The sequence below is a fragment of the Acipenser ruthenus genome, chromosome 1 (genome assembly GCF_902713425.1).
Source record: "Acipenser ruthenus chromosome 1, fAciRut3.2 maternal haplotype, whole genome shotgun sequence".
Taxonomy (NCBI): Eukaryota; Metazoa; Chordata; class Actinopteri; order Acipenseriformes; family Acipenseridae; genus Acipenser; species Acipenser ruthenus.
In genome coordinates, this window is record NC_081189.1 from 26,652,218 (window position 1) to 26,674,010 (window position 21,793).

General features: G+C 39.5%; 2 protein-coding genes across 6 annotated transcripts in view; one reads left to right on the top strand and one right to left on the bottom strand.

The window, feature by feature from the left end:
- The first annotated feature begins 4,468 nt into the window (after nucleotides 1-4,468).
- LOC117409070 (receptor expression-enhancing protein 5) lies at nucleotides 4,469-16,932 on the top strand. The gene is made up of 5 exons (XM_034014665.3): nucleotides 4,469-4,725; nucleotides 5,518-5,611; nucleotides 9,731-9,869; nucleotides 14,591-14,759; nucleotides 16,578-16,932. Exons 1-5 carry the CDS (start codon nucleotides 4,608-4,610, stop codon nucleotides 16,625-16,627), a joined length of 570 nt encoding a protein of 189 aa, XP_033870556.2. The 5' UTR covers nucleotides 4,469-4,607; the 3' UTR covers nucleotides 16,628-16,932.
- A 4,013-nt stretch (nucleotides 16,933-20,945) lies between these two features.
- The window catches only part of LOC117409213 (chromodomain-helicase-DNA-binding protein 1), a 31,033-nt gene continuing 30,185 nt past the window's right edge, over nucleotides 20,946-21,793 (bottom strand). For all 5 annotated transcript variants that reach the window (XM_034014875.3, XM_034014878.3, XM_034014876.3 and 2 more), the window contains exon 37: nucleotides 20,946-21,724. In XM_034014875.3, coding sequence (XP_033870766.3) covers nucleotides 21,379-21,724 — 346 coding nt within the window. In that variant the 3' untranslated portion in view covers nucleotides 20,946-21,378. The remainder of the gene's footprint in view (nucleotides 21,725-21,793) is intronic.

Here is a 21,793-nt window from a genome sequence, read left to right on the forward strand (position 1 = left end):
TTATACCTTTTATTATTATTATTATTTATTTCTTAGCAGACGCCCTTATCCAAGGCGACTTACAATCGTAAGCAAAAACATTTCAAGCGTTACAATACAAGTAATACAATAAGAGCAAGAAATACAATAATTTTTGTTCAAGTAAAGTACAAGTTTGACAAACCACAATTCAATAATACAGCAGGTAATAGTGATAGTTACATCAGGATATGATTAAATAGTGATAGTTACATCAGGATGTGATTAAATACAAAGTACTACAGGTTAAAAACTTGGCAGATTACAGTATTCTGATGTACAGGATTAAATGCAGTAAAATAAGGGCTGATAAGAGCAAAATAAAGCACATTTACATGAAGGGTGATAGTGTCCCAGGATACAAACAGAGGAGTTCTACAGGTGCTCTTTGAAGAGGTGAGTCTTAAGGAGGCGCCGGAATGTGGTCAGGGACTGGGCAGTCCTGACATCTGTAGGAAGGTCATTCCACCACTGCGGAGCAAGGGTGGAGAAGGAGCGGGCTTTGGAGGCAGGGGAGCGTAGCGGTGGTAGAGCTAGTCTTCTAGTGCAGGCGGAGCGGAGAGGTCGAGTGGGGGTGTAGGGAGAGATGAGGGTCTGGAGGTAGCTAGGTGCAGACTGGTCAAGGCATCTGTAGGCTAGTACAAGAGTCTTGAACTGGATGCGAGCGGTGATCGGGAGCCAGTGGAGCGAGCGGAGTAGTGGAGTAGCGTGGGCGAAGCGAGGCAGAGAGAACACCAGGCGGGCAGCAGAGTTCTGGATGAGCTGGAGCGGACGGGTGGCGGACGCAGGGAGGCCAGCCAGGAGGGAGTTGCAGTAGTCTAGGCGGGAGAGTACCAGGGCCTGGACCAGGAGCTGGGTAGCATAGTTGGCGAGGAAGGGTCGGATTCTTCGGATGTTGCTCAGGAAGAATCGGCAAGTGCGTGCCAGAGTGGAGATGTGCTGGGAATAAGAGAGGCAGGGGTCCAGGGTGACTCCAAGGTTCTTAGCTGAGGAAGAGGGAGAGAGTGTGGTAGATTCCAGAGGAACAGAGATAGAGAGAGATCAGAGGAGGGGGAGGAGGAGGGAAAGAAAAGGAGGTCAGATTTAGAGAGGTTGAGTTTGAGGTGATGCGAGTGCATCCAGGAGGAAATAGCAGACAGACAGGTAGAGATACGGGAGGAGATGGTGGAGTCAGAGGTGGGGAAGGAGAGGAAAATCTGAGCATCATCAGCATAGAAATGGTATGAGAAACCATAGGATGCGATGAGGGGGCCCAGGGAGCGGGTGTAGAGAGAGAACAGGAGAGGACCCAAGACTGACCCTTGGGGGACTCCAGTTAAGAGAGGGTGAGGTGTGGAGGTTGCTCCACGCCAGGTTACCTGGTAAGTGCGGTTGGAGAGGTAGGAGGAGAACCAGGCCAGAGCAGTGCCAGAGATCCCCAGGTCAGCAAGAGATGATAGTAGAATAGAGTGATCAACAGTGTCAAAGGCAGCAGAGAGGTCGAGGAGAATTAGGACAGAGGAGAGAGAGGCAGCTCGGGCACATTTAAGTGAGTTGGTGACAGACAGGAGGGCGGTTTCAGTGGAGTGAGCAGAGCGGAAGCCAGATTGGAGAGGGTCAAGCAGAGAGTGGTTGGACAGGAAAGCAGAGAGCTGGCGGTGTACAGTCCGCTCGAGGGTTTTGGAGAGGAAGGGTAGGAGGGAGACAGGACGGCAGCTCTGGAGGGAGGTGGGGTCGAGGGTAGGTTTTTTGAGGAGGGGAGTGATAGAGGCTTTTTTGAAGGCAGAGGGGAAGATACCAGAAAGTAGAGAGGTGTTGAGGAGGGAGGAGATGAAGGGGAGTAGAGCAGGAGCAGCAGCTTGAAAGAGGTGAGTGGGGAGGGGGTCCAAGGCACACGAGGTGGGTTTGTGACCTTGGAGCAGGGAGGAGAGGTCAGAGTCTGAGAGGGGCAAGAAGGTGGAGAAGGAGGGTGAGTTAGTAGGGGTTGCAGTGGGTGTAGGAGTTGGAGCGGGAGGGGGTGCGGGGGAGGGAGAGTTAAAGGTGTTAAAGAGTTTGCGGATATCTGAGATTTTAGAAGAGAAGAAGGAGGCAAAGTCATCAGGGGAGAAGGTGAGGCCCTGGAGAAGGTGAGGTCCAGTTGACGGCCAGCTTTGTGGGTAGGAGGGGACGGAGAGAGACAGAAGTCGAAGGAGTGCAGGAGAGGGAGGAATCCAGCAGAGTGGCTGGGGTTGGAGAGATGGATGTTGAAGTCACCCAACAGGACAGTCGGGGTAGACAGGGAGGGGAGGGAGGAGAGTAGATAGTCGAGTTCATCCAGAAAGTGAGTGAGAGGCCCAGGGGGGCGGTAAAGAACAATGAGCAGGAGTTGACAGGGCAAGGTTAGTTGGACTGCATGAAATTCAAAGGTACTGACAGAGAGTGAGATGAGATCGGAGGGGACAGAAAAGAGTAAGGAGGGAGAGAGGAGAAGACCCGTCCCACCTCCCCGTCCAGTGAGGCGCGGGGTATGGGACAGGACGTAGAGAGAGGACAGGGCAGCAGGAGTAACAGTGTTATCAGGGGACAGCCAGGTTTCAGTGAGAGCAAGGAAATCCAGCGAGAGGTGGGAGGCAAAGGCAGATATGAAATCAGCTTTGTTAGCAGAAGAGTGACAGTTCCAGAGTGCACCAGAGAGTGTGCGGGAGGGGGGGAGAGGCAGAGAAATGAGGTTAGAGGGGTTGGAGGAGCAGCAGCGGAAGGAGGGCAGAGGACGAGGACGGGAGGACAGAACAGGGATGTGAGAGACAGTCATAGCAGGACAAAAGGCACAGTAGGAGCAGTAGGGTGGAGGGTACAGACCTGACTAGTAGATAGCTTCTTCTAGAGCCCCGGTAGGTTTGGATCTATTGGAACAGCGTCTCAGTGCAGGCCTCCCCTCGCTGGACTCCCACAGCTAGACTCCCGGCTCTTTTGTTGAGGCTCTTCGGTTGGCTGGCGCGTATGGCTTGCGCTAAAATAGGCTGCTTAATATATAAAAAACAACTGCGTGGAAACCAATCAGATAGCAAAACAACTTCTATTCAATTAAACCACTCACCTGGTACTAATCACACACTAACTCAGCTAATTCAAACACCACCTTACAGAGTTACCAAATGTAGTTAATTAAAGATTACTTGAAGCAGGAGCTAGCCTATCTGCCTCAGTCCCTGGTTCCTGTAGACTGACCACTATTATATGCACACCCTTAAATGGGTTCCACCTCACTTTGCAAGGGGACTGGCACAACTGCTAACTGCTCTATTGACAATACTTTTACACACTTATTGCTTTTGTTAATTTATCATCTCTAGGCTTTACATTACATGTATCTGCGTCAGATAAAATACATAACCTTTGACAGCAAATACAAAAACACATAAAATATGGTTTAATTATGTGCAGTACAGCACATGAAAGGTAAGCTTGGGTTAGGATGCCCAATTAAATTGTGCACACTGTCTAGTATAACATTTAGTTTTTTGGCCTGCATGTTAAATAAATGTTTGCCTTTTTATTCAGGAAAAAGTCACAGCAGATAGAGTGGAAAAGTAGCAACAAGACCAAGTGGACGGGGGTGGTGTGCGGTATGCTTCAGTGTGATTTACAAAGGGGGGCAATAGTAAAAACAAGGCCAATAGCTGTTTAAAAACCTGCTAGGTCGATGTCGTGCTGCACCCGGTGGGTCTGACCCACTCCCTCTGGCCTGGTTGTGAAGCAGTGCTGGAACTCCCGCAACAGCTCCTGCAGCAGGGCCTGCTGATCCGGGCTAAGCCCCTCACAGCTGCAGTGCCAGACCGCGTTCACTGCTGCTAGAGTGACGTATAGGTTGGCGGACTGTTGTGGTACTGCTGGGCTGGGCCCTTCTGTTGTTTGTATTTTAGTGGCTTTATGCCATGCATAGAACTTTAATTTACTGTCAATGTCTCAAACCTCCACAAGCAGGATTAATGGTACTTTGGCAGATAAATAAAGTGTTAACCTATTACAATTATTAACTCATACTAGAAATGTTATAAATTAAAGAAGAAAAAAAAAAATCCAACCCATGCTGTGTTTTTTTTGTTTTTTTTGTTTTTTTTCTACCAACTTGAAATATATTAAGAGACCCTTAAGTATGTGTCCCTGCATTCCAACTCTTGCTGGTAACCAGCTCACTGCAGTGCCTACAACAATCACAAAAAACTCATTAGTCTGATGGTATATGTTCTGAGAGCCCACACAGTTGTTTTCAAAGGGCGCAGGAAAATGTTTCATTCAGAGAACCACAATGACAATTTCCTGCTGTAAAAGCTCAGAACCCTTAGCTGGTATAACCTTGTTTCTGTGTAATTAAATATTGAACAACTCGTCCACCTATGAGTTCAGAACAGATACGGGTTTTTCAACATATTTGGCAGACTAATAAGGGTGTGGCTGCCTGTGTGACGTACACCACATCCTGGCTCTGACGGCCCTGTAGTACTTGTGACAGGGCGATGTTAAAAAGCAAGGGAGACTTGTGCGTATTACAGTATTGCAGTGTGGCTTGATTTCAAAGGGAAGAGACAGCAAGCAGGCTATACTGAACTGAACCACACAAACAGAAAAACATGGCTGGGGCGCTAAAAGAGAGGTTTGAGAAGTTTCTTCATGAGAAGAATGTAGTAAACGATCAACTGGCAAAAATCGAGGCCAAGACAGGAGTAAAGCGATCCTACATTGCAATCGGTAAGTCGTTAATTATAGTAATTATAGACCACGCAGCAAACAGGAGTACCAAAAGAGCTGCTTCTTTGACTGGCAATTGTGTGTCACTGTTGTATAAAAATGGAAGTTATGTTTTAAATAGAAAAAAAAACAAAAAACAACAACTCATGAAATGCAGCTATGGCCAAACGTTTTGCATCACCTATAATTTTAGGACCGAGACATTAATACAAATAAAAATAAAATATATAAACAGAATTTAGATATTTTATTTAAAAATAGTACAGTATTTCATGTTGGATTTCGAAATGTCACATTTTTCGTTAAGTATGGGAAACTACATAGCAGTATGTAAGTCAATATGTTAACGTAACGTTATTCAGTAGGGTTCATTCGCGACTGAAGTAATAATTGGGTGATGAAAAACCTTTGGCTATAGCTGTATATATTGTTGTTGTGATGAATACATATTTGCATATTATAATGTACTAGGGGACATATATTCCCGTCATTCCAGTAGAATAATGTCTTATTAACGTTTTAATAGCATATGCAAAACTATAGTATAGCTCGGTAAGATTTTTTTCACAGAACCCTTGATATATCATCATATTCAATGTGCGTTGCACTGTTACGTAAACATTTTCTTTTGCCAAAAATCTGTAAAATCAGGCTACAGTCATCTGTACCACCCCGTTGTTTGTATCCCAAGCTATTTCTGACAATGTCTTGCGAAAGGTATACAGTGGTTGTTTAAAATCTAATTATGATATAAACTGTAAGGCTACAGCGTGTTATGATTTTGTTTTGCAGCTGTCATTGCCATTATTTCTTTATATCTTGTGATCGGATATGGGGCATCTCTTTTGTGTAACCTCATTGGATTCGTGTATCCTGCATATATCTCGTAAGTTATTCTGTTTGTTATTTTTATTTATTTGTTTAGTGTTTTATATATATATATATATAGAGAGAGAGAGAGAGAGAGAGAGAGAGAGAGAGAGAGATGAGCTGGTTCAATTAAAACCCAAACCATTTTGAATTTAGCTATACACAGGCTATGCCGTTTGAACGATTACGTCACCCTAGAAGCCTATAGTCAGCAACATAATATAAACTGAAGAGATATCTGTAGTGTCCTTAACAGGCATATTTATATACAGTGCAGTAATACATTATGACAATTCAAGCGTCTGTTTGTACATTTCAGTATGTAAGACACAGAGGATCACATTATTAAAAAAACAAAACAAAACATAAAAGCCAATGCAGATAAATATTTCACAGTATATGTACACATTAGTTTCATTAATTTGCATGTACATTTTTTGAATGAATCAGCAAATATTGAGTAAGTCTGTTAAGAGATATTGCCTAATGTTGCTATTTGGCAAGCATGTTATTACTAAATGGGTTATTAAAATAGCCACACACGGGGACTCTCGCCTGGCGCATCCAGTAAAAGCACTCGCTAGAGTGCAGGATGCGCTCTATAGCCTGAACGTCGCCAGTTCGAGTCCAGGCTATTCCACAGCCGACCGTGGACGGGAGCTCCCAGGGGGCGGCGCTCAATTGGCCGAGCGTCGTCCGGGGGGATGGTTAGGTCGGCCAGGGTGTCCTCGGCTCACCGCGCACCAGCGACCCCTGTAGTCTGGCCGGGCGCCTGCGGGCTTGCCTGTAAGCTGCCCAGAGCTGCGTTGTCCTCTGAGGCGGCTGCACGGTGAGTTTACAGAATGTAAAGAAGCAGGCGGCTGACGGCACACGCTTCGGAGGGCAGCGTGTGTTCATTTTCGCCCCTCCAGAGTCAGCGCAGGGGTGGTAGCGGTGAGCTGAGCCTAAAAATAATTGGGCATTTCAAATTGGGGAGAAAATAATAAAAACTAATTGGCAACGACTTAAATTTAAAAAAAAAAAATAATAATAATAAAATAAAATAGCCACACACAAAAAAAACCAAACATAAGTATATGAATTTAGCCCAGTGCGTTGTCATTACTACGTTAAATATGAGTTTCAACCCAATTACGATAGAGTGTCAGAACTAGCAGACTTTATTGGGGTGTGGGTTTTTATGTTCCAGATGTACTTGTATTTAAAGTAGAAAAGCTTAAACAGCAGTAATGGAATAATCCAATACCTATAAATCAAGAGCCGTATATGGATTGAGAACTATCGTTTGGATAGCCCAAGTGTAAAGTACATTCTCATTATATCCGTAAAACAAGCACTAATACAAAAATAGCAAATTCCGGAAAGAAAAACAGATCAAACAACAAATAATAATATACATTTGAGGCTAATTGCTCTCATAAGCGAGTATGTGTTAGGTAAGGTTTAACAATGATGCTGTTTGAAAATGTTGTATTCGTGTTGTATCATGGGCTATAAATTAAATTTGTAGTTTGAAAATGAGCACAAATTAACAAGACTTTAAACTGATGCTCTTTTTTAAAAATATATTGTGACCTACTGTAGATTAAACCAAAATAAACATATTTTAAGGTTGCAATTGTGTCACGACACATTTTTTTTTTACCTTCTCCATTTAACACCTGTTTAATGTTTCTGCCAGAATCCACAAAATAACAACATAAACAGTTTTGCTTGGTCAGCTTATTGTAATAAAGTTAGCATTGTATTTGCAAGAAGGTCAGTGTTGAAAATTAGTTTTATTGTTTAGACATGACACACACACACACACACATACAGTAAGAATCTGTTATAAAATGTGAAAAACATGAAGAAAATAAATATTGAAGGATGTGTTATAAAATTCAGCATATAGGTTAAGATGGAGCAGTCCGTTCTATAAATATGTTTGCACCTTTATTAATATCCATTTGCAGTAGCTTTTCAAATATCCTATTCCTACTTGCTATGTTTAGCGGTGCCCATTTTTTCTAGTTTTCACAGTTGTTTGCACCATCTCAGGATTTTGTTTTATTTACATACTATACTTTGCCTTGTGTTGAGTCTTCTGCCATGAGTGACTGCACAATGAAGCTGGATTGGATTACCTGATGCTCTTCCGTGTGCAGTCTGTTTGCTTGATAGCTCTGAAATGTCAGAAAGAGGCCCACCCTTTACCAACAGGAATTACCACAAGCACAGACATAGAGCAGAACTGGCACGTTGACAAAAAAACATTTCAGGATGCGCAACTGATGCATTATCATCTTAAGTTGCACTAGGGAATTGAGTCACCATGTGACTGGTTTATTACTGGGTTCTTCGTTGTTGAGAAATCTATTGGACACATGGATTGTACACGGCAGCTTCATTTTTCTGGCACAGACAAGAGGCCGCGCCTTTATTGAATTTAAGATTTTTAGCCCAGGGGCATTGATTATTTAATGCAGTTGTCATCACAGAATATATATATATATATATATATATATATATATATATATATATATATATATATATATATATATATATATATATATATATATATATATATTATATATCAAATGCTGAGCAAGGTAGTCTGTAGAATTGCATGTGCCGTACTGTTCAGGATGTGGTATAATATTGTGTGGTTTGGAGTGTCTATATACTGCTGTTGTGGTGTAGTGTCAGTCACATGGGAAATGCAGAGATGTAGGAAGAAGGAAGTGCTGTAAATGCATGGTAAAGCACAAGGTTGCAAATTCAAGGTAAACGCATAATAGAAGACTATTGAACTGTATTTTTTGTTTACAACTGTAAGTCACCCTGGGTAAGGGTGTCTGCTAAGAAATTCTTTCTTTTACTGTAATATTAAACTGAATTATACTTTTTTATTATTCGTTATTCAGCTAATTAAAAACTGAAAGAATATTGTAAACAATGATGTAAAATGCCAGTTAGATTTGTCACTCTTTAGTTTGAGTACTAATCAGAATCGGTGGATCCCAGGGATGATATGATCCCACAATGAAAAGAGTCTAGGTACAACACAAAACAGTAGTGATTGTGACCATGACCTCTGACCGAATATGGGATGGTACACTTGGAGCTGCTGTCTTCTGTTTGGTAACAGCTGTATTCTTTGATGTTCTTAAATTCCATTACCTGTGTTGTCCAACCCTTTCACTGTCACGTTGTTTTAACCTCTAGCCATATCAATGACACAGACCACATGCTTTGACATGGGGTCCTTATAGTGGGTACAGAGTTGCATTGTCTCATGATTCACTCAATAAAGTTCCGTTACAAGTGGTGTCCAGTAAAAATGAACCATTCCAGTGCCACATCCGATGTACCTCTGCATATGAATGTCATGTTTACACATTATTACATCTGATATGTCCCTTCTTAGATTTTATATATATATATATATATATATATATATATATATATATATATATATATATATATATATATATAGACACACACACACACACACACACTTCTATAGCTGAGAATTAATATGCGGCAGTACCAAAGTTTTGAGCATTCAAATGTAATGCTTTCTTATATTCTTAAACCTTTTACCAGGCAGCTGATCATGTTTAATGGTTGGTGTATTTTTAGGGTTGAAGTAAACCAGGATGCCCTTTAATGTGGGTTCCCAAATTATACCAGTGTGTGTGTGTGTGTGTTCTATAAAGGGATTCCCAGTCTTCTTGCTACGAATACATCTCTCTCCCAGTGTATAACACTATCACAATAATAATAATACAAATATAAGCCAGTATTGAAAGTGTTTGCTGGTCTTACTTTAGACTTGTTTTCCTGCTTTATTAATACCAGTATTTAAAAATGTATTACAGAGACGTTTATGTGATGCCTTGTTATATTTTTAGGTTTTATGCACCTGTTCAGACTTGAGATATCAGTTATGTATTCTAGAAGTGTACCTCTAAAGTCGGCACACAGTGTCATCCACTGAATGTATTTCTTCAAACCACCCCATATGCACTAAAAGAAAGGTTGCATAAATATTTAAAATCTAGCCTACCTCTTATTCTGATGGAATAACATGATGTGTTTATTTTGCTGCTTACACTGCCCTTATTAAAATAATCTTGTTTCTGACTTTCAGAATTAAAGCAATCGAAAGCATAGACAAAGATGATGACACAAAATGGCTGACCTACTGGGTGGTGTATGGAGTTTTCAGCGTGGCTGAATTCTTTGCTGATATTTTCCTGTCTTGGTTCCCATTTTACTACATGGGCAAGGTATGTTATTTTTGTTGTTTTGTTGGGGAGATATAAATCAATCTTTAATTTATGTAGCACCTTTCAAAATGGACCACCATCACAAAGCGCTTTACAAGATGCAGTAACAACAAGAAAATCCATAATACTTTAAATACAGAGAAATGCATAATACATGATATACAGTGAAAAATGCATAATACATGAAATAATAGCAACAACACAGCAGCTAATAGCAGATGTCAGGCTTAAAGAGCATGGAAAGCATGAGAGAACAAGTGGGTCTTGAGAGTTGATTTGAAGCGAGCAATGGTGGGAGCATCACGCATCAAAGCTGGGAGAGAGTTCCAAAGAGTTGGAGCCATGAAGCTAAATGAGCGTTCTCCAAGTGTAATGCACTTTTGCTTGGGGATAACAAGCAGGCCAGAGTCAGAGGACCTCAGCTTGTGGGCAGGGACATAGTGGGTCAGCAAGTTGAGGAGGTACTTGGGACCTGTGTGATGAAGGGCATTGTAGGTCAGCAGGAGAGTTTTGAAAGTAATCCTGAACTTTACAGGTAGCCAGTGCAGCTGGGCAAGACGGGGGGGGGGGGGGGGGGGATGTGATCATGCTGAACTAGCTGCAGTCGGTTTATGGTGCGTGCCAGGAGACCACCATAGAGAGAGTTGCAGTAGTTGAGTCGAAAGGAGACAAATGCATGACAAAGTATCTCCGTATCCAGGAGGGAAAGGTAGGGATAGACTTTGGAAATGTTTTGAAGATGGTAGAAGGAAGATTTGACCACGGAGGAGATGTGGGTGTCAAGAAGTACACCAAGGCTTTGTACTGTGGGGAAAGGCAGCAGCAGACAGTTTCCGAGGTTCAGGGCAGCTATATTGAGCTTAAGCTGAGTTTTAGATCCTACTACAAAGAGTTCAGATTTGCTAGTGTTCAGAACATTTGCAGACATCTAGGCCTCGATGTCTTGAATGCAAGCTGAGAGCCGGACCATGGCAGAGGGACTTCCAGGGTCGAGTTTTAAGTAGAGCTGGGTGTCTTCAGCATAGGAGTGAGACATGAGGCTGTGTTGGCGGATAAGGTGACCCAAAGGAAGCATGTAGATATTGAAGAGAAGGGGCCCAAGAACAGATCCTTGGAGGACACCACTGCATCCAGCATAGAAAACAGACTGCATGCGTCTGGATAGGTAAGAGGACATCCAGGAGAGACAGAATGCCATGATCTATGGTGTCAAAAGCGGCTGTTATATCAAGGAGGACAAGCACAGAGGGAGCACCAGCATCAGCATTGAGCAGGAGATCATTCACAATCCGGAGCAGAGCAGTTTCAGTATCATATTTTATATCATATACAATATCATATTTTTCAATTTTTGTCAGTTTGTCATTAAGTATAGGGAACAATGCAAAGCGGTATGTAATTCCATATGTTAACATTATTCAGCAGGCTTCATTTGACTTCATGAAGAAAAATGTGTTAATTCTACAGGGTGATGCAAAACGTTTGGCTATAGCTGTACAGTGGCATAAACTGTTAATAATGAGAATAAGTGAAAATGAGATAGTGTCTGAGAAGTTATATTTAAATAATATACTAGCAACCAGAATCGATTTTAAAGGTTAAATGTGTAACACGTACATAAACCATGTGGTCCTTTTCATTGTAGAGCAAAAGCCATGCCATGTGACCAGTGTGATTTGTGGCCTCTTAGTCTTTACCAGATATAGGCAGCATAAGCTGATAACAAAAAAGGTTTAAGAATGACTCAAAGGCTGATGTGAAACATTTTTTCCATGTTGCAGCATGTAGACTTTCCAGGTCTGGAGACACTAAAAGTACAATTAAAAGGGACACTATAAGAACTTGGTAGCAAACGGAAAACAACCTGAGTTTAGGTTACCAATATAATTTGATAATGGACCACTTTCTGTCTTTTATGAAAATGTATGTGCAGTGGTTTAGTGAGCAAATCCTCTCGTAAAAACCTAGGGTTCTTATTTGGGATCTTATACTGAAAGCCTTCTCGTCAAAAAGGTAATTACAGTGCATGCTCATTACACAGTTCTGGTTTAATCTTCTTTGTGAGCTTCAGAGACATCACTTGCTCTAGAAACAAATCCCAGTGGAAGTTAAAATTTAAATACAGCTGTCTCAAAACACGGTAAACGTAAAAGATGCCATTACATTCCAGACAAAGAACTGTAACTAATCTATTTGAACATGCTTTAAAGTCGTAAATATCATTGATAGCTGTTCCATTTAAATTCAATTCCTGTTTTTCAAAAGCATAGAAAACTGAGCAACTTGTGGTATTAAGAGGTATGTTATTACTGTTACATCTAAAAAAAGATCATCCCTTTCTATATTTGCTCCTATTTGGATTGCTGCCGTATGAATCATATCAAACACTGCCTTAAAAGTCTTAAATGTCTTTCTGCTTTGCAAGTCATGCCGTACGAGTGCTTACAGGCACTTATAATGTAGTAAGCATGTTTGACGACACTAAATGCAAGGTGTGCATTTGCTTTGACCGCCCTTGTTTGTAAAATCAAACACGACATACAGGAAGTGAGTATTTACATGTCCAGGGATTTCCTGACGTGTGGTGCTTGTGAAATAAAAGGGTGCGGTCTTGTATTTCAAGCTGTCGGCTGCTTCCAAATATCCCATTCTTGTCCTCTTGAGCACTGTGCTGCTTGGGTATTGGTTTCTAGTGTCAGAGGATCACCGTTAGTGTGCTTTGCCTTCTCCCAGCCCGATGCATCTGCTATGAGACAAGGTAATTCTACCCCTCACAGAGACACAGTGGAATGCAGACCCTTCTTGAGCTCAAAGGATTATGCAGCACAGATGGGAACAGCAAGACTTGCCCGACCGAAATTGCTGCCTTTAGAGCGCGTAACTTGCTTAAGTGAGAGCTTTGGTAAGAGGTGAAATAAATAGCAATGTACAAATTTCAGAACAATATTAAGCATGCATTGCCAATCTAACATTTATAGTTGTAAAGGAAGGGCAGGCCAATGGTAAATATTTGCCATTTGGGCAACACTCTGCAATAAATAGCTGTGGTAAGAAACATTGATAAGGGTTATTATTTCCTTTGAATTTCTGTGGAATGTAGTATAAATTGAGGAGTTATTTGAAATGAAATACATGTTGTTGTTCGGGATCCTCTAGAAAAACAAGAACACTTTATCCTTGGAAGTCTATCCCAGAAATAGTAGCTCTAACCCAAAGGTCCTGTGTAGGATATAGACATATCCAGCTGCATATCCACATGGAAAGTTCTCAAACACTGATACCAGATTCCTAAACACTAAACAGTAAAAAAGCCAAAAATCCTTCAAAATCATGCACTTTAAAAGTATACCAAATCAGATTAGAAAGAACTTTGTGTTTTACGAATGCATTTCAAACAGCAGCAGACAATACATACAGTCCATTCTGTGATGCGTAATCTTGTGACAAAAGCATGTCTAAACCAGTTAGCAGTTGTAATGAACAAACAGGGAGTGGCTGTAACTAGTAATTTACCACATTATCTTGCACAAGGGAGTAAAATGTATTGCAAAGAAAGGGAGAAGAAAAGGAGAGTTGGGCCATGTTAACATTAAGTGTTAAATGTACAGTATAGGACTTTGTTAAGGATGAATAAATGTCATCAGATAAATGTATATAGACTTGTCGCACTTCCCTAGTTGAGACTGCTCAATTTACCTTGTTAGGCAGCAAAGGTTTTGCACACCATGGTCCTGTTAAACTGTTGTGCAATTAAATCCATGCACCTGTATGAGGCATGGTTGACATACCCACCAATCCAGCTTGCAAGCCACTGAGAGGCAAGGAGCTATAATCTGCATCCCATATTCAGCGTGCTAGTCTGTGAGTTAGTGTTAGTGATCAGACTCTTGTGTAAAACTGATAAACATGTCTAAGATTATTATAGCCTTAACTTTTAATTTCCAGCCACAGCGGGGAAACTTCCTGCACCAAAACTCAATGATCAGGATTAGTAGATAAACAAGTGGAGGAGAGATTTACTCCTATCATGCGCTCAGCAGTATCTGCAGGAAGATTGCAAGAGGCTTACATGACAAGCAAAGCATGACTTGACAAATGAAAGATAAGTGAAAGAGATAATGTCAAGCTCTGCTGATCAGGATACAGAGATCATTGATACCTATCTGACACAGTCTATTTTAAACATAATTTGCATCTTCAAACAAACAAACAAAAAAACACAGAAATGGCACGATAGTAAGATTTAAACCTCTTATTAATCAGTTACCTTGAATACAGTTTCTTTCTTTGCCATTTGTCTAAATGGTTTGGTTGGGAAAGAACCACACTTTATTGGAAACCTTGTGATGGTTCCAATAAAGCTTTACGAGGATATTCAGCAAAAGAGAAGTCATACGTAACTTAATTCCCTCAACTACTGCAATCTCCCTGCATATGCAAGGTTTTCATAAGGTCTGCAGACAGACAGCCAGCATACTGCGTATTCACGCTACAACTCTCAACTAGTGTCTAAGTGGTAATCTCAATAGGGTGTATGCAACTTGAAGGTACAGTGAAGCATTTGAGAATCACAAAAGCATGTGACTCACAGAAGACACAGCAATGGCTTGCAAATGCCGCTGGGAGACTAAATATAGGCTAGATACTTGGTCTGCAGTCAAGTATGCCGAGTTTGATTCCTGTTTTTAAAAGCACATTGACATTTGTGTGTTTGCCAACAGTGTGCTTTTCTTGTGTGGTGCATGGCTCCCACCCCTTCCAACGGATCCATGTTGATCTACCATCGGATTATCCGCCCCTTCTTTCTGAAGCATGAGGCCAAGATGGATCGCGTTGTGAAGGACCTGAAAGACAAGGCTTCAGAGGCTGCTGACACCATTACCAACGAGGGTAAGGCCACATCATTACTAATACTTTATAGTATTGCCAGAATAGTCACACTTGAGGTAGATAATTCATTCTCTGGATGTGGTGAGGCCATGGCAGATGCACAAAGTTGTACAGTGTAACACAAAAAGTAAAAATCAGCGAATTATATGTGCCTAATGAAAAAAATAAGAAATTGATATAAAATTTAAAACAGGAGTCCCACCTCTTATTCATCTTTAAACGCACACGTTTCAATTTGTTTAAACAGCATTAGGGATGTGTTGATCAGTTTTAAGCCTTCCATGGGAAAAAATAAATAGTGTGTTTCCACATATATGACATGCATCTGACTTTTAATTCAGCAGTATAGTCTAATATGAACTGTAGTGGCATTTCCTATTTTAAACCCAGAGCCCACGACGACAGTGTTAGAGGCATTACATTGTGCAGCACAGTGCTTGTCAGGGGAGAATGGACCAGACGAGGCAGAATGTTAGAAACAAGGTTTTTGTAGGATAGTTAATGTAGGTAAGTTTGAGGCTTGCTTAGGAGCCTTAATTTGTAGCTTTTGCAGAAGACCAATGAAAATGTATCAAAAGTGGTAGGAGTGTTTGCGTTCAAAACTGTTTCCTGATGTCACAGGATTACCTAGAGAAAGAAAATGAAAAGTGCAGTAATAGTAGCCCAACTAGATTTGCAATAATGAATTATATTTACATATATTCTCAATTTCTATTGGTTAAACTTATTTATTTAGTACCAGTGTGTTTCCTCAGGTACTGGTCAATCCCATAGGGCCTGTTTCTGAAATTAGAATGTCTACGTGCACCTACATTTCTTAGTAGATCAGCAATATTTCTATTTTGAAATTTTGGCCTGACGCAAAAACAAATCAGCATTGCAGCTGACAAGAATGATAGTTTTAGAATATTTAATTTCCAAACATATATCGGTGTTCTTGCTCTCAGTCAGTGAAGTGAGGATACAAAATCACTCCCCCACTCCTACCAAATCTACACCTACAGTACAGTATAGACCTATGTAAAAACTTGCTAAAACAGAGCCAAAAAACATTGCAGACAAGAAAACTAAAGTACTACAAGTCAAGTAACACAGAGTCAGTGGTCGAGGGAAAACCAATGTGAAAATGCAAAGGGAAGTAAAATACAACTGGTCGACACCAAGCAGCATAAAGTAGTGAAACAAATGAAAGACAGAAACAAGAAGATAGAAGTGAGCAGCAGAAAATCTCAAACTCACAACCGAATGTTGATTTTGAAAACATGATTACATGTTTGGGTGTAAACATTACATCTCTGGGTAATCTGATCTGTTTATAAGACTGGCCAAGGCAAGTCGATCAAACTAACTTCCCTGCAGGGTAGCACTAAAACTACCTAGTGCCATCTTCCGTGAACTCAGTCAACAGCAAGGATAGCAGGGAGTTGCAGGGAAGTTCAGCGAAACACTAAATATCTAAATTGGGTGTGGTTTGGGAGTGGAGAACAGAATTTCTGTTTCCTCTAAACTGCTTCCCCCATCCCCACTGGATTAACTGAGACTGCACAGTAGTGACAGCCTTGGTGTGGAGTTAAGAATGGTAAATCCTGTAATAGACACATTTTGCTCCAAGACTTTATATTATGTATATTACACACTAGAAACCGTACGCATTGGCAGATATCTTGGCTGCAAAATTCCACAAAATTGACAAAATCACTGTGGTATTGACTTGTTACAAGAAATTCTGTGCCCAGCCCTATTAAGGCCATCATTTTGGGGCCTTGACTCTTCTTAATATAAAGGTTTCACTCTATTTTCATTTATTGTGTTTTTCAGCCAAAAAAGCAACAGCAAACATAATGTTTGAAGAGAAGAAGACCTCCTAAGCCCTGGACAAAGTCTTATTTAAAAAGCTTAATCTCTTTGGAGGACTGTGGTACAAAAAGTCTAAATAAATGTTGCCTTGGAGTTTTTCTTTTTAATGACCCAGGAGATCTTTTCAGTTTTGCTCACTATTGTATTGTTGTATGTATCCGTAGCAGTGGATGTGTGTTACATAAAAGCAGTGCAGTGGCTGTTCAAGCTTATTTCAAAACTATTTTAATCATGTATACATTGGAACAATGCGTTTCAAGTGTATTGTCCCGCCCCTGCACAAGAAGGAACCTAATAAAGAACAACATATTACTAATTGTCTTTATTGTTTTTCTTGTTGGTATTAAAAGATTTACCAGGAAGTAAAACTCTCTGAAGCCAGGGTGTTCTTTCCTGGCTATCCTTTGATTAACAAATCAGCTGTAGGCTGACAGTTGACAGTAAACTGGTTCTCCAAGATGGTAGTGGCTGGAAATTTCACAATTTTACTTGGTTAATCTAGTATACCGGCCATGTTATCAGACATTTACGAAAACACATCATATCTTTGATCATGTGCTGTGGTTTTAAAAAATGTCAAGTACAGAATACTAGCACAGTGCACAGAAACATCTATTTCCTAAAACATGGCAGGCAGATTTACGAGTCAAAACTGTAAACACTGTAGCCACTACTAGTCTTATTACCTATTCCCTTTCTAAAACTAGAATCGGTAAAGGATCCACATGTCATAAAGAAGGTAATGAAAGAAATATCTTTATTTTTTATGAGTGCCTACTCAGTTGACAGTAACAAAGTGTAGTCTAAAAGACCACTGTTTACCATTAAAAAGTCTATCAGGGTCCTGCCAACTTAAATTGATGCTGAAAATGACAACAGTTGACAGCAATTTTGCTCCCAAGTCAGACCCTCTCTATCAGTCTTACTCTGTATTTAAAACCGAACAGCAATTTGTGTACTGGCAATTATTGCCAAGAGTAAACTAGCCTGTAGTCTGAAAGGAGATAACTTCTTACTGGCTGAGGAAGACATTTCATGCTTAGAAAATCGATGCTTAGGAAATAGACTTTTTTTTTTTTTTAAACTCATCCAGGACACAATTTTTAATTGCATACCCAGCATACATTATCCTTGGTGATCTGAATTGCTGTTGGCAGATCTGACAAAAAACAGCAGTCTTTACCAGTGGATTCTGGGTAAGCGAGACCAGCAGGTGATTCTGTATCCAGACTACTGAGGTTTCATCATGACCACCCTTATAACCTGAAGAGTAACTTGCTGGTGGAAAACTACAACACACAATTGCTTATTGGTATGCGAATGAATGGCCTTTTTTGCAGTTTATTGTATTTTGCAGTATACTTTGTATTGTGGGGTCTTTGCATTGCACAGCACAGTATGGACCAGAAAAAGACAGAAACAGAATGTTAATACTTCAGAATAACATTGTAGCATAAAGCAAGTCGTTTTTATGAAACAGGCACACCGTATAGGTTTATTATACAACCGTTTACATCCAGAAAATTTGGATTTCTGTCACATTTAATATGGAGTTATGATTAAATGGCAAAATGTTTGGGGCTGAACAGAGTCCTATTCCACTTGCACTGGAGAACAGAATGTTGCAGTTTTCCTTCTAATGAATAACAAGGTAATGAACAGAGAAGAGAACAACCAGTGTTAAACCTTGTCTACTGCAGTTTTACCTAATGTATGTACAACAGGAGCGATAGATGCGTGAGATATTAAACACAGCAACTGAAGTAAAACCACAGACGACAAAAATGCAACAGGTAATGTGCTGCACAATAAATTGGGGGTGTTCTCTAGAGACAAGTAAAAAATGTACAACATATGTACAAGTACAGCCATCTCCTTATGCAACTGCACAGTAAGATACAGAACCCAGTATCTTTAAGATAAGAAAAATTCTAGTTGCACCAGAATTAGATTCTTGGTTTCCTAAAGAACCCGTTATCCATTTGTGATTCATTTTGAAAAGATCATTACCATGGATGTAGATCATGGTGATTTCATATTTTTTTTTTTATCCAACAGACAGATGGCTTTAATTTTGTGTTTACAGCTATGGCAGGGATGTAGGTCACAAATATAAAACACATATACTAATATGCATTGCTAATGACTTCCCATCACTCTATGCATTATTCAGTTATGTCAGAACAGTTGTAAGCAACATTAGCAAAATAAATCTCTGTGCCTACAGCAATAAAACACTTGTTAAAACATGCTGGAGCAACTAGTAAAAAAAAAAAAAAAACACTTTGTTTCAGTGTATACTGCCATGTTGTACAACATTTCTTTTATGCAGCTGTAGTCATTTCTGCAGTTAACTATAATTTCAGCTGCTCACTTAATGCAAAATATTTTGGTGTGTGAAAGACTGACAAAAGTAATGCTTTTCAAAATTAAATTGTAATTTTGTCAAACTATACCATTTAAAACCGCTAACATCTTACATTTTTCTTATGATTTCCATGTTGGATAAAGTAGAAAAGGAGGTGGAGTTTAGCTTGATGGAAATGACTTGTTTCAATATAAGGGCACTAGACATAACTGGCACTACGGATGTAAAGATGCATTTATTTGTATGGTACTGTATGCTTGTTATCAGGATACACAAGATGCACATAACAGTGATTTAGTTGGGTCTTGTGCACATGTAATGGATGAAAAATGTAATACGGAATGTTAAAAAAAACAAATCAGAAGCTTGTAGATTTAAATTTCCTTTTTGACAAAATAAAATGCGTTTTTATCTAATGTATTAAAAACTACTTTAATCACTGTAAGTCCACCAGTTCAGTATGTCTTACAGTACACATTTAACTTGCCATTACATCTTTTATTTACAGATACATATTCATGAAAGTCTAATCTTCTCAAGCCAAGTTTTATTTCAGAGATCTAAACCCACACTTCCCTTTACTGCATTTCATACGGAATACCCATTTAAAAATAATAAAAAAAACATGACTTTATACTTGTAATCAAATTTGGTCTTCATTTGCTCTCCTTCACTTCCTACATCAATACAGTTTTATCTTTCACAGTGATACACCAAGGTTAACATCCACATTGTATAAAGCTACAGCTTTCTGTAACCTGTGTTTCTTTGCCTTCTGCATTACTCCAATATGTTTGGTACATAGCAGCGTAGTTAACACACTTTAAATCCCTGAGATTGACTTCTTATTGTGATTTATGATATCTTCTTACAGATGACAGAGGCTAGAATTAATAGAAGTGTTAAAAAAAAAAAAAAAAGTCCTGAACTGGTCTAAGTGCAGTGCAATTGTGTATCTCCTGCCTCCCCAAATCTTTTTTTCAATACTTGAATTCTGTGATGGATACAAAAAAACCAAACTTAAAATGTTGATAGAAGTACGATTGTAAAAGGTGAATAATGTTAGGTGTTACAAAAAACCATAACCACAAAGTATTAGAAAGAAAAAAATAATGCCTTTTTCTGTGTAAATTTAATTTGTAATATATAGAAGGTATCTAGCTATATACACACACACACACGAGTGTGTACTGTAAGTATCTTTCAAATTTACCCAGACACAGATACATGTGGCTGCATAAAACATTTGACATTATTGCCTACATTTAAAAAGAACACAAATGGATTTACATTAAAAATGTAATCTAGTTTATTTGAGATCTAACTTTTAGAGCTGGGACCTCTTAGTATAAATGGGCATCTTCTCTCCTATATCACAAGCGTATGGAATTAAAAAGGAAAGGATTTGTCTTTTTTTTAAACAAATTACAACAAAAAAGGAAACAGTCAAGACCTATTGTAAGTAATGATAGAAAGGGGGCACTACAGGGTGTACATATAATGGAATAGAGGTTTCCTTTCCCCATTATTACATTCGGAACAGCAATTGATTGTGAGACTATCCATTAATAATAAACTGACAAATTTATTCTTGTGACAAGGCGGCCTGAGTTTTTGGGTAAAGGGAAACTGTCAAAAAAAAAAAGCCTGAGGAAAAAAGCTCATTCAATTCATTATTTTACAATAAATTTACAGTAGTACATTATGTATAATATTATCTATATATATATATATATATATATATATATATATATATATATATATATATATATATATATATATATATATATATATATATATATATAAAGGCATTTAAATTGATCACTGACAAAAAAAAACCTGGCTATTTTACAGTTGTAAGTACAGAAATTAAATATTCAAGCATGATGCAAAAATCGGCATGGTTGTCACAGTATATACTGTAAACATGTTACTTTGGAAGGTGAGCAAAAGTCCTTCAATCATCTTAAACTCTTTATTCATTTCGTAGGCATGATTAAAGATCAGTTACATATAGCTCTTTATTGTTAGTTTTTAAATAGACCAAACACCACATCAAAATTGAACTAATCCTTGCCAAGATCCAGTCTGGTGGTGAAGGGGGTGGAGGGGGGCAGTGTTCTGGTCTGTTCTGTAGTAGTAAACAAGTGATTTTTTTTTTGTTTTGTTTTAAAAATGTCACAAACTTTGCAGCACACTGCAGCATTACCCTTAAATATAAAAATATTTGTTTTTCTTTTAATGGGATATTACACCTTGCAACCTGGAAAGGAGAAGCAATACTGCTACTGAAAGTAGCCTGTCCATAGCACTTTCAAGTCACATAAGGCATTTACTGTGTTCAACTGTTTCTATGGCTAACAAAAAGGTCCAGACATGACATCTCAGCTTGTGTTATGTCTTGCGGCTACTCCAGATCTGCTCTGGAGTACTTTTGTGGTCAGAAGAGTACTCAAATGGAGATCTGTGTCCAAGGGGAGACCTGGAGTCATATGGGGGAGACCTAGGCCCACTCCCAGAGGCTCGGTGGTCCATCTGCCAGTCTGAATGGTACCTGTATTCTCGGGAGGATTTGTGGTGGCCATATTCAGAACTGGATCGTTGTTCAGAGTGGGACCTGTGGTCAGAATGGGAGTGATGGTCTGAGCGAGATCTTTCTTTCAGGCTCCCTTCTAAACCTGACCTGTGATCTCGACTTCTGTGGTCATCCAGTTTTCTGTGCTTACTGTCACTGTAGTATCTGTTAAAATAAAAAAACAAAATAAAACCACATTTTTTTTTTCTTTCAAAAAGACTGTTTTGGGTGACT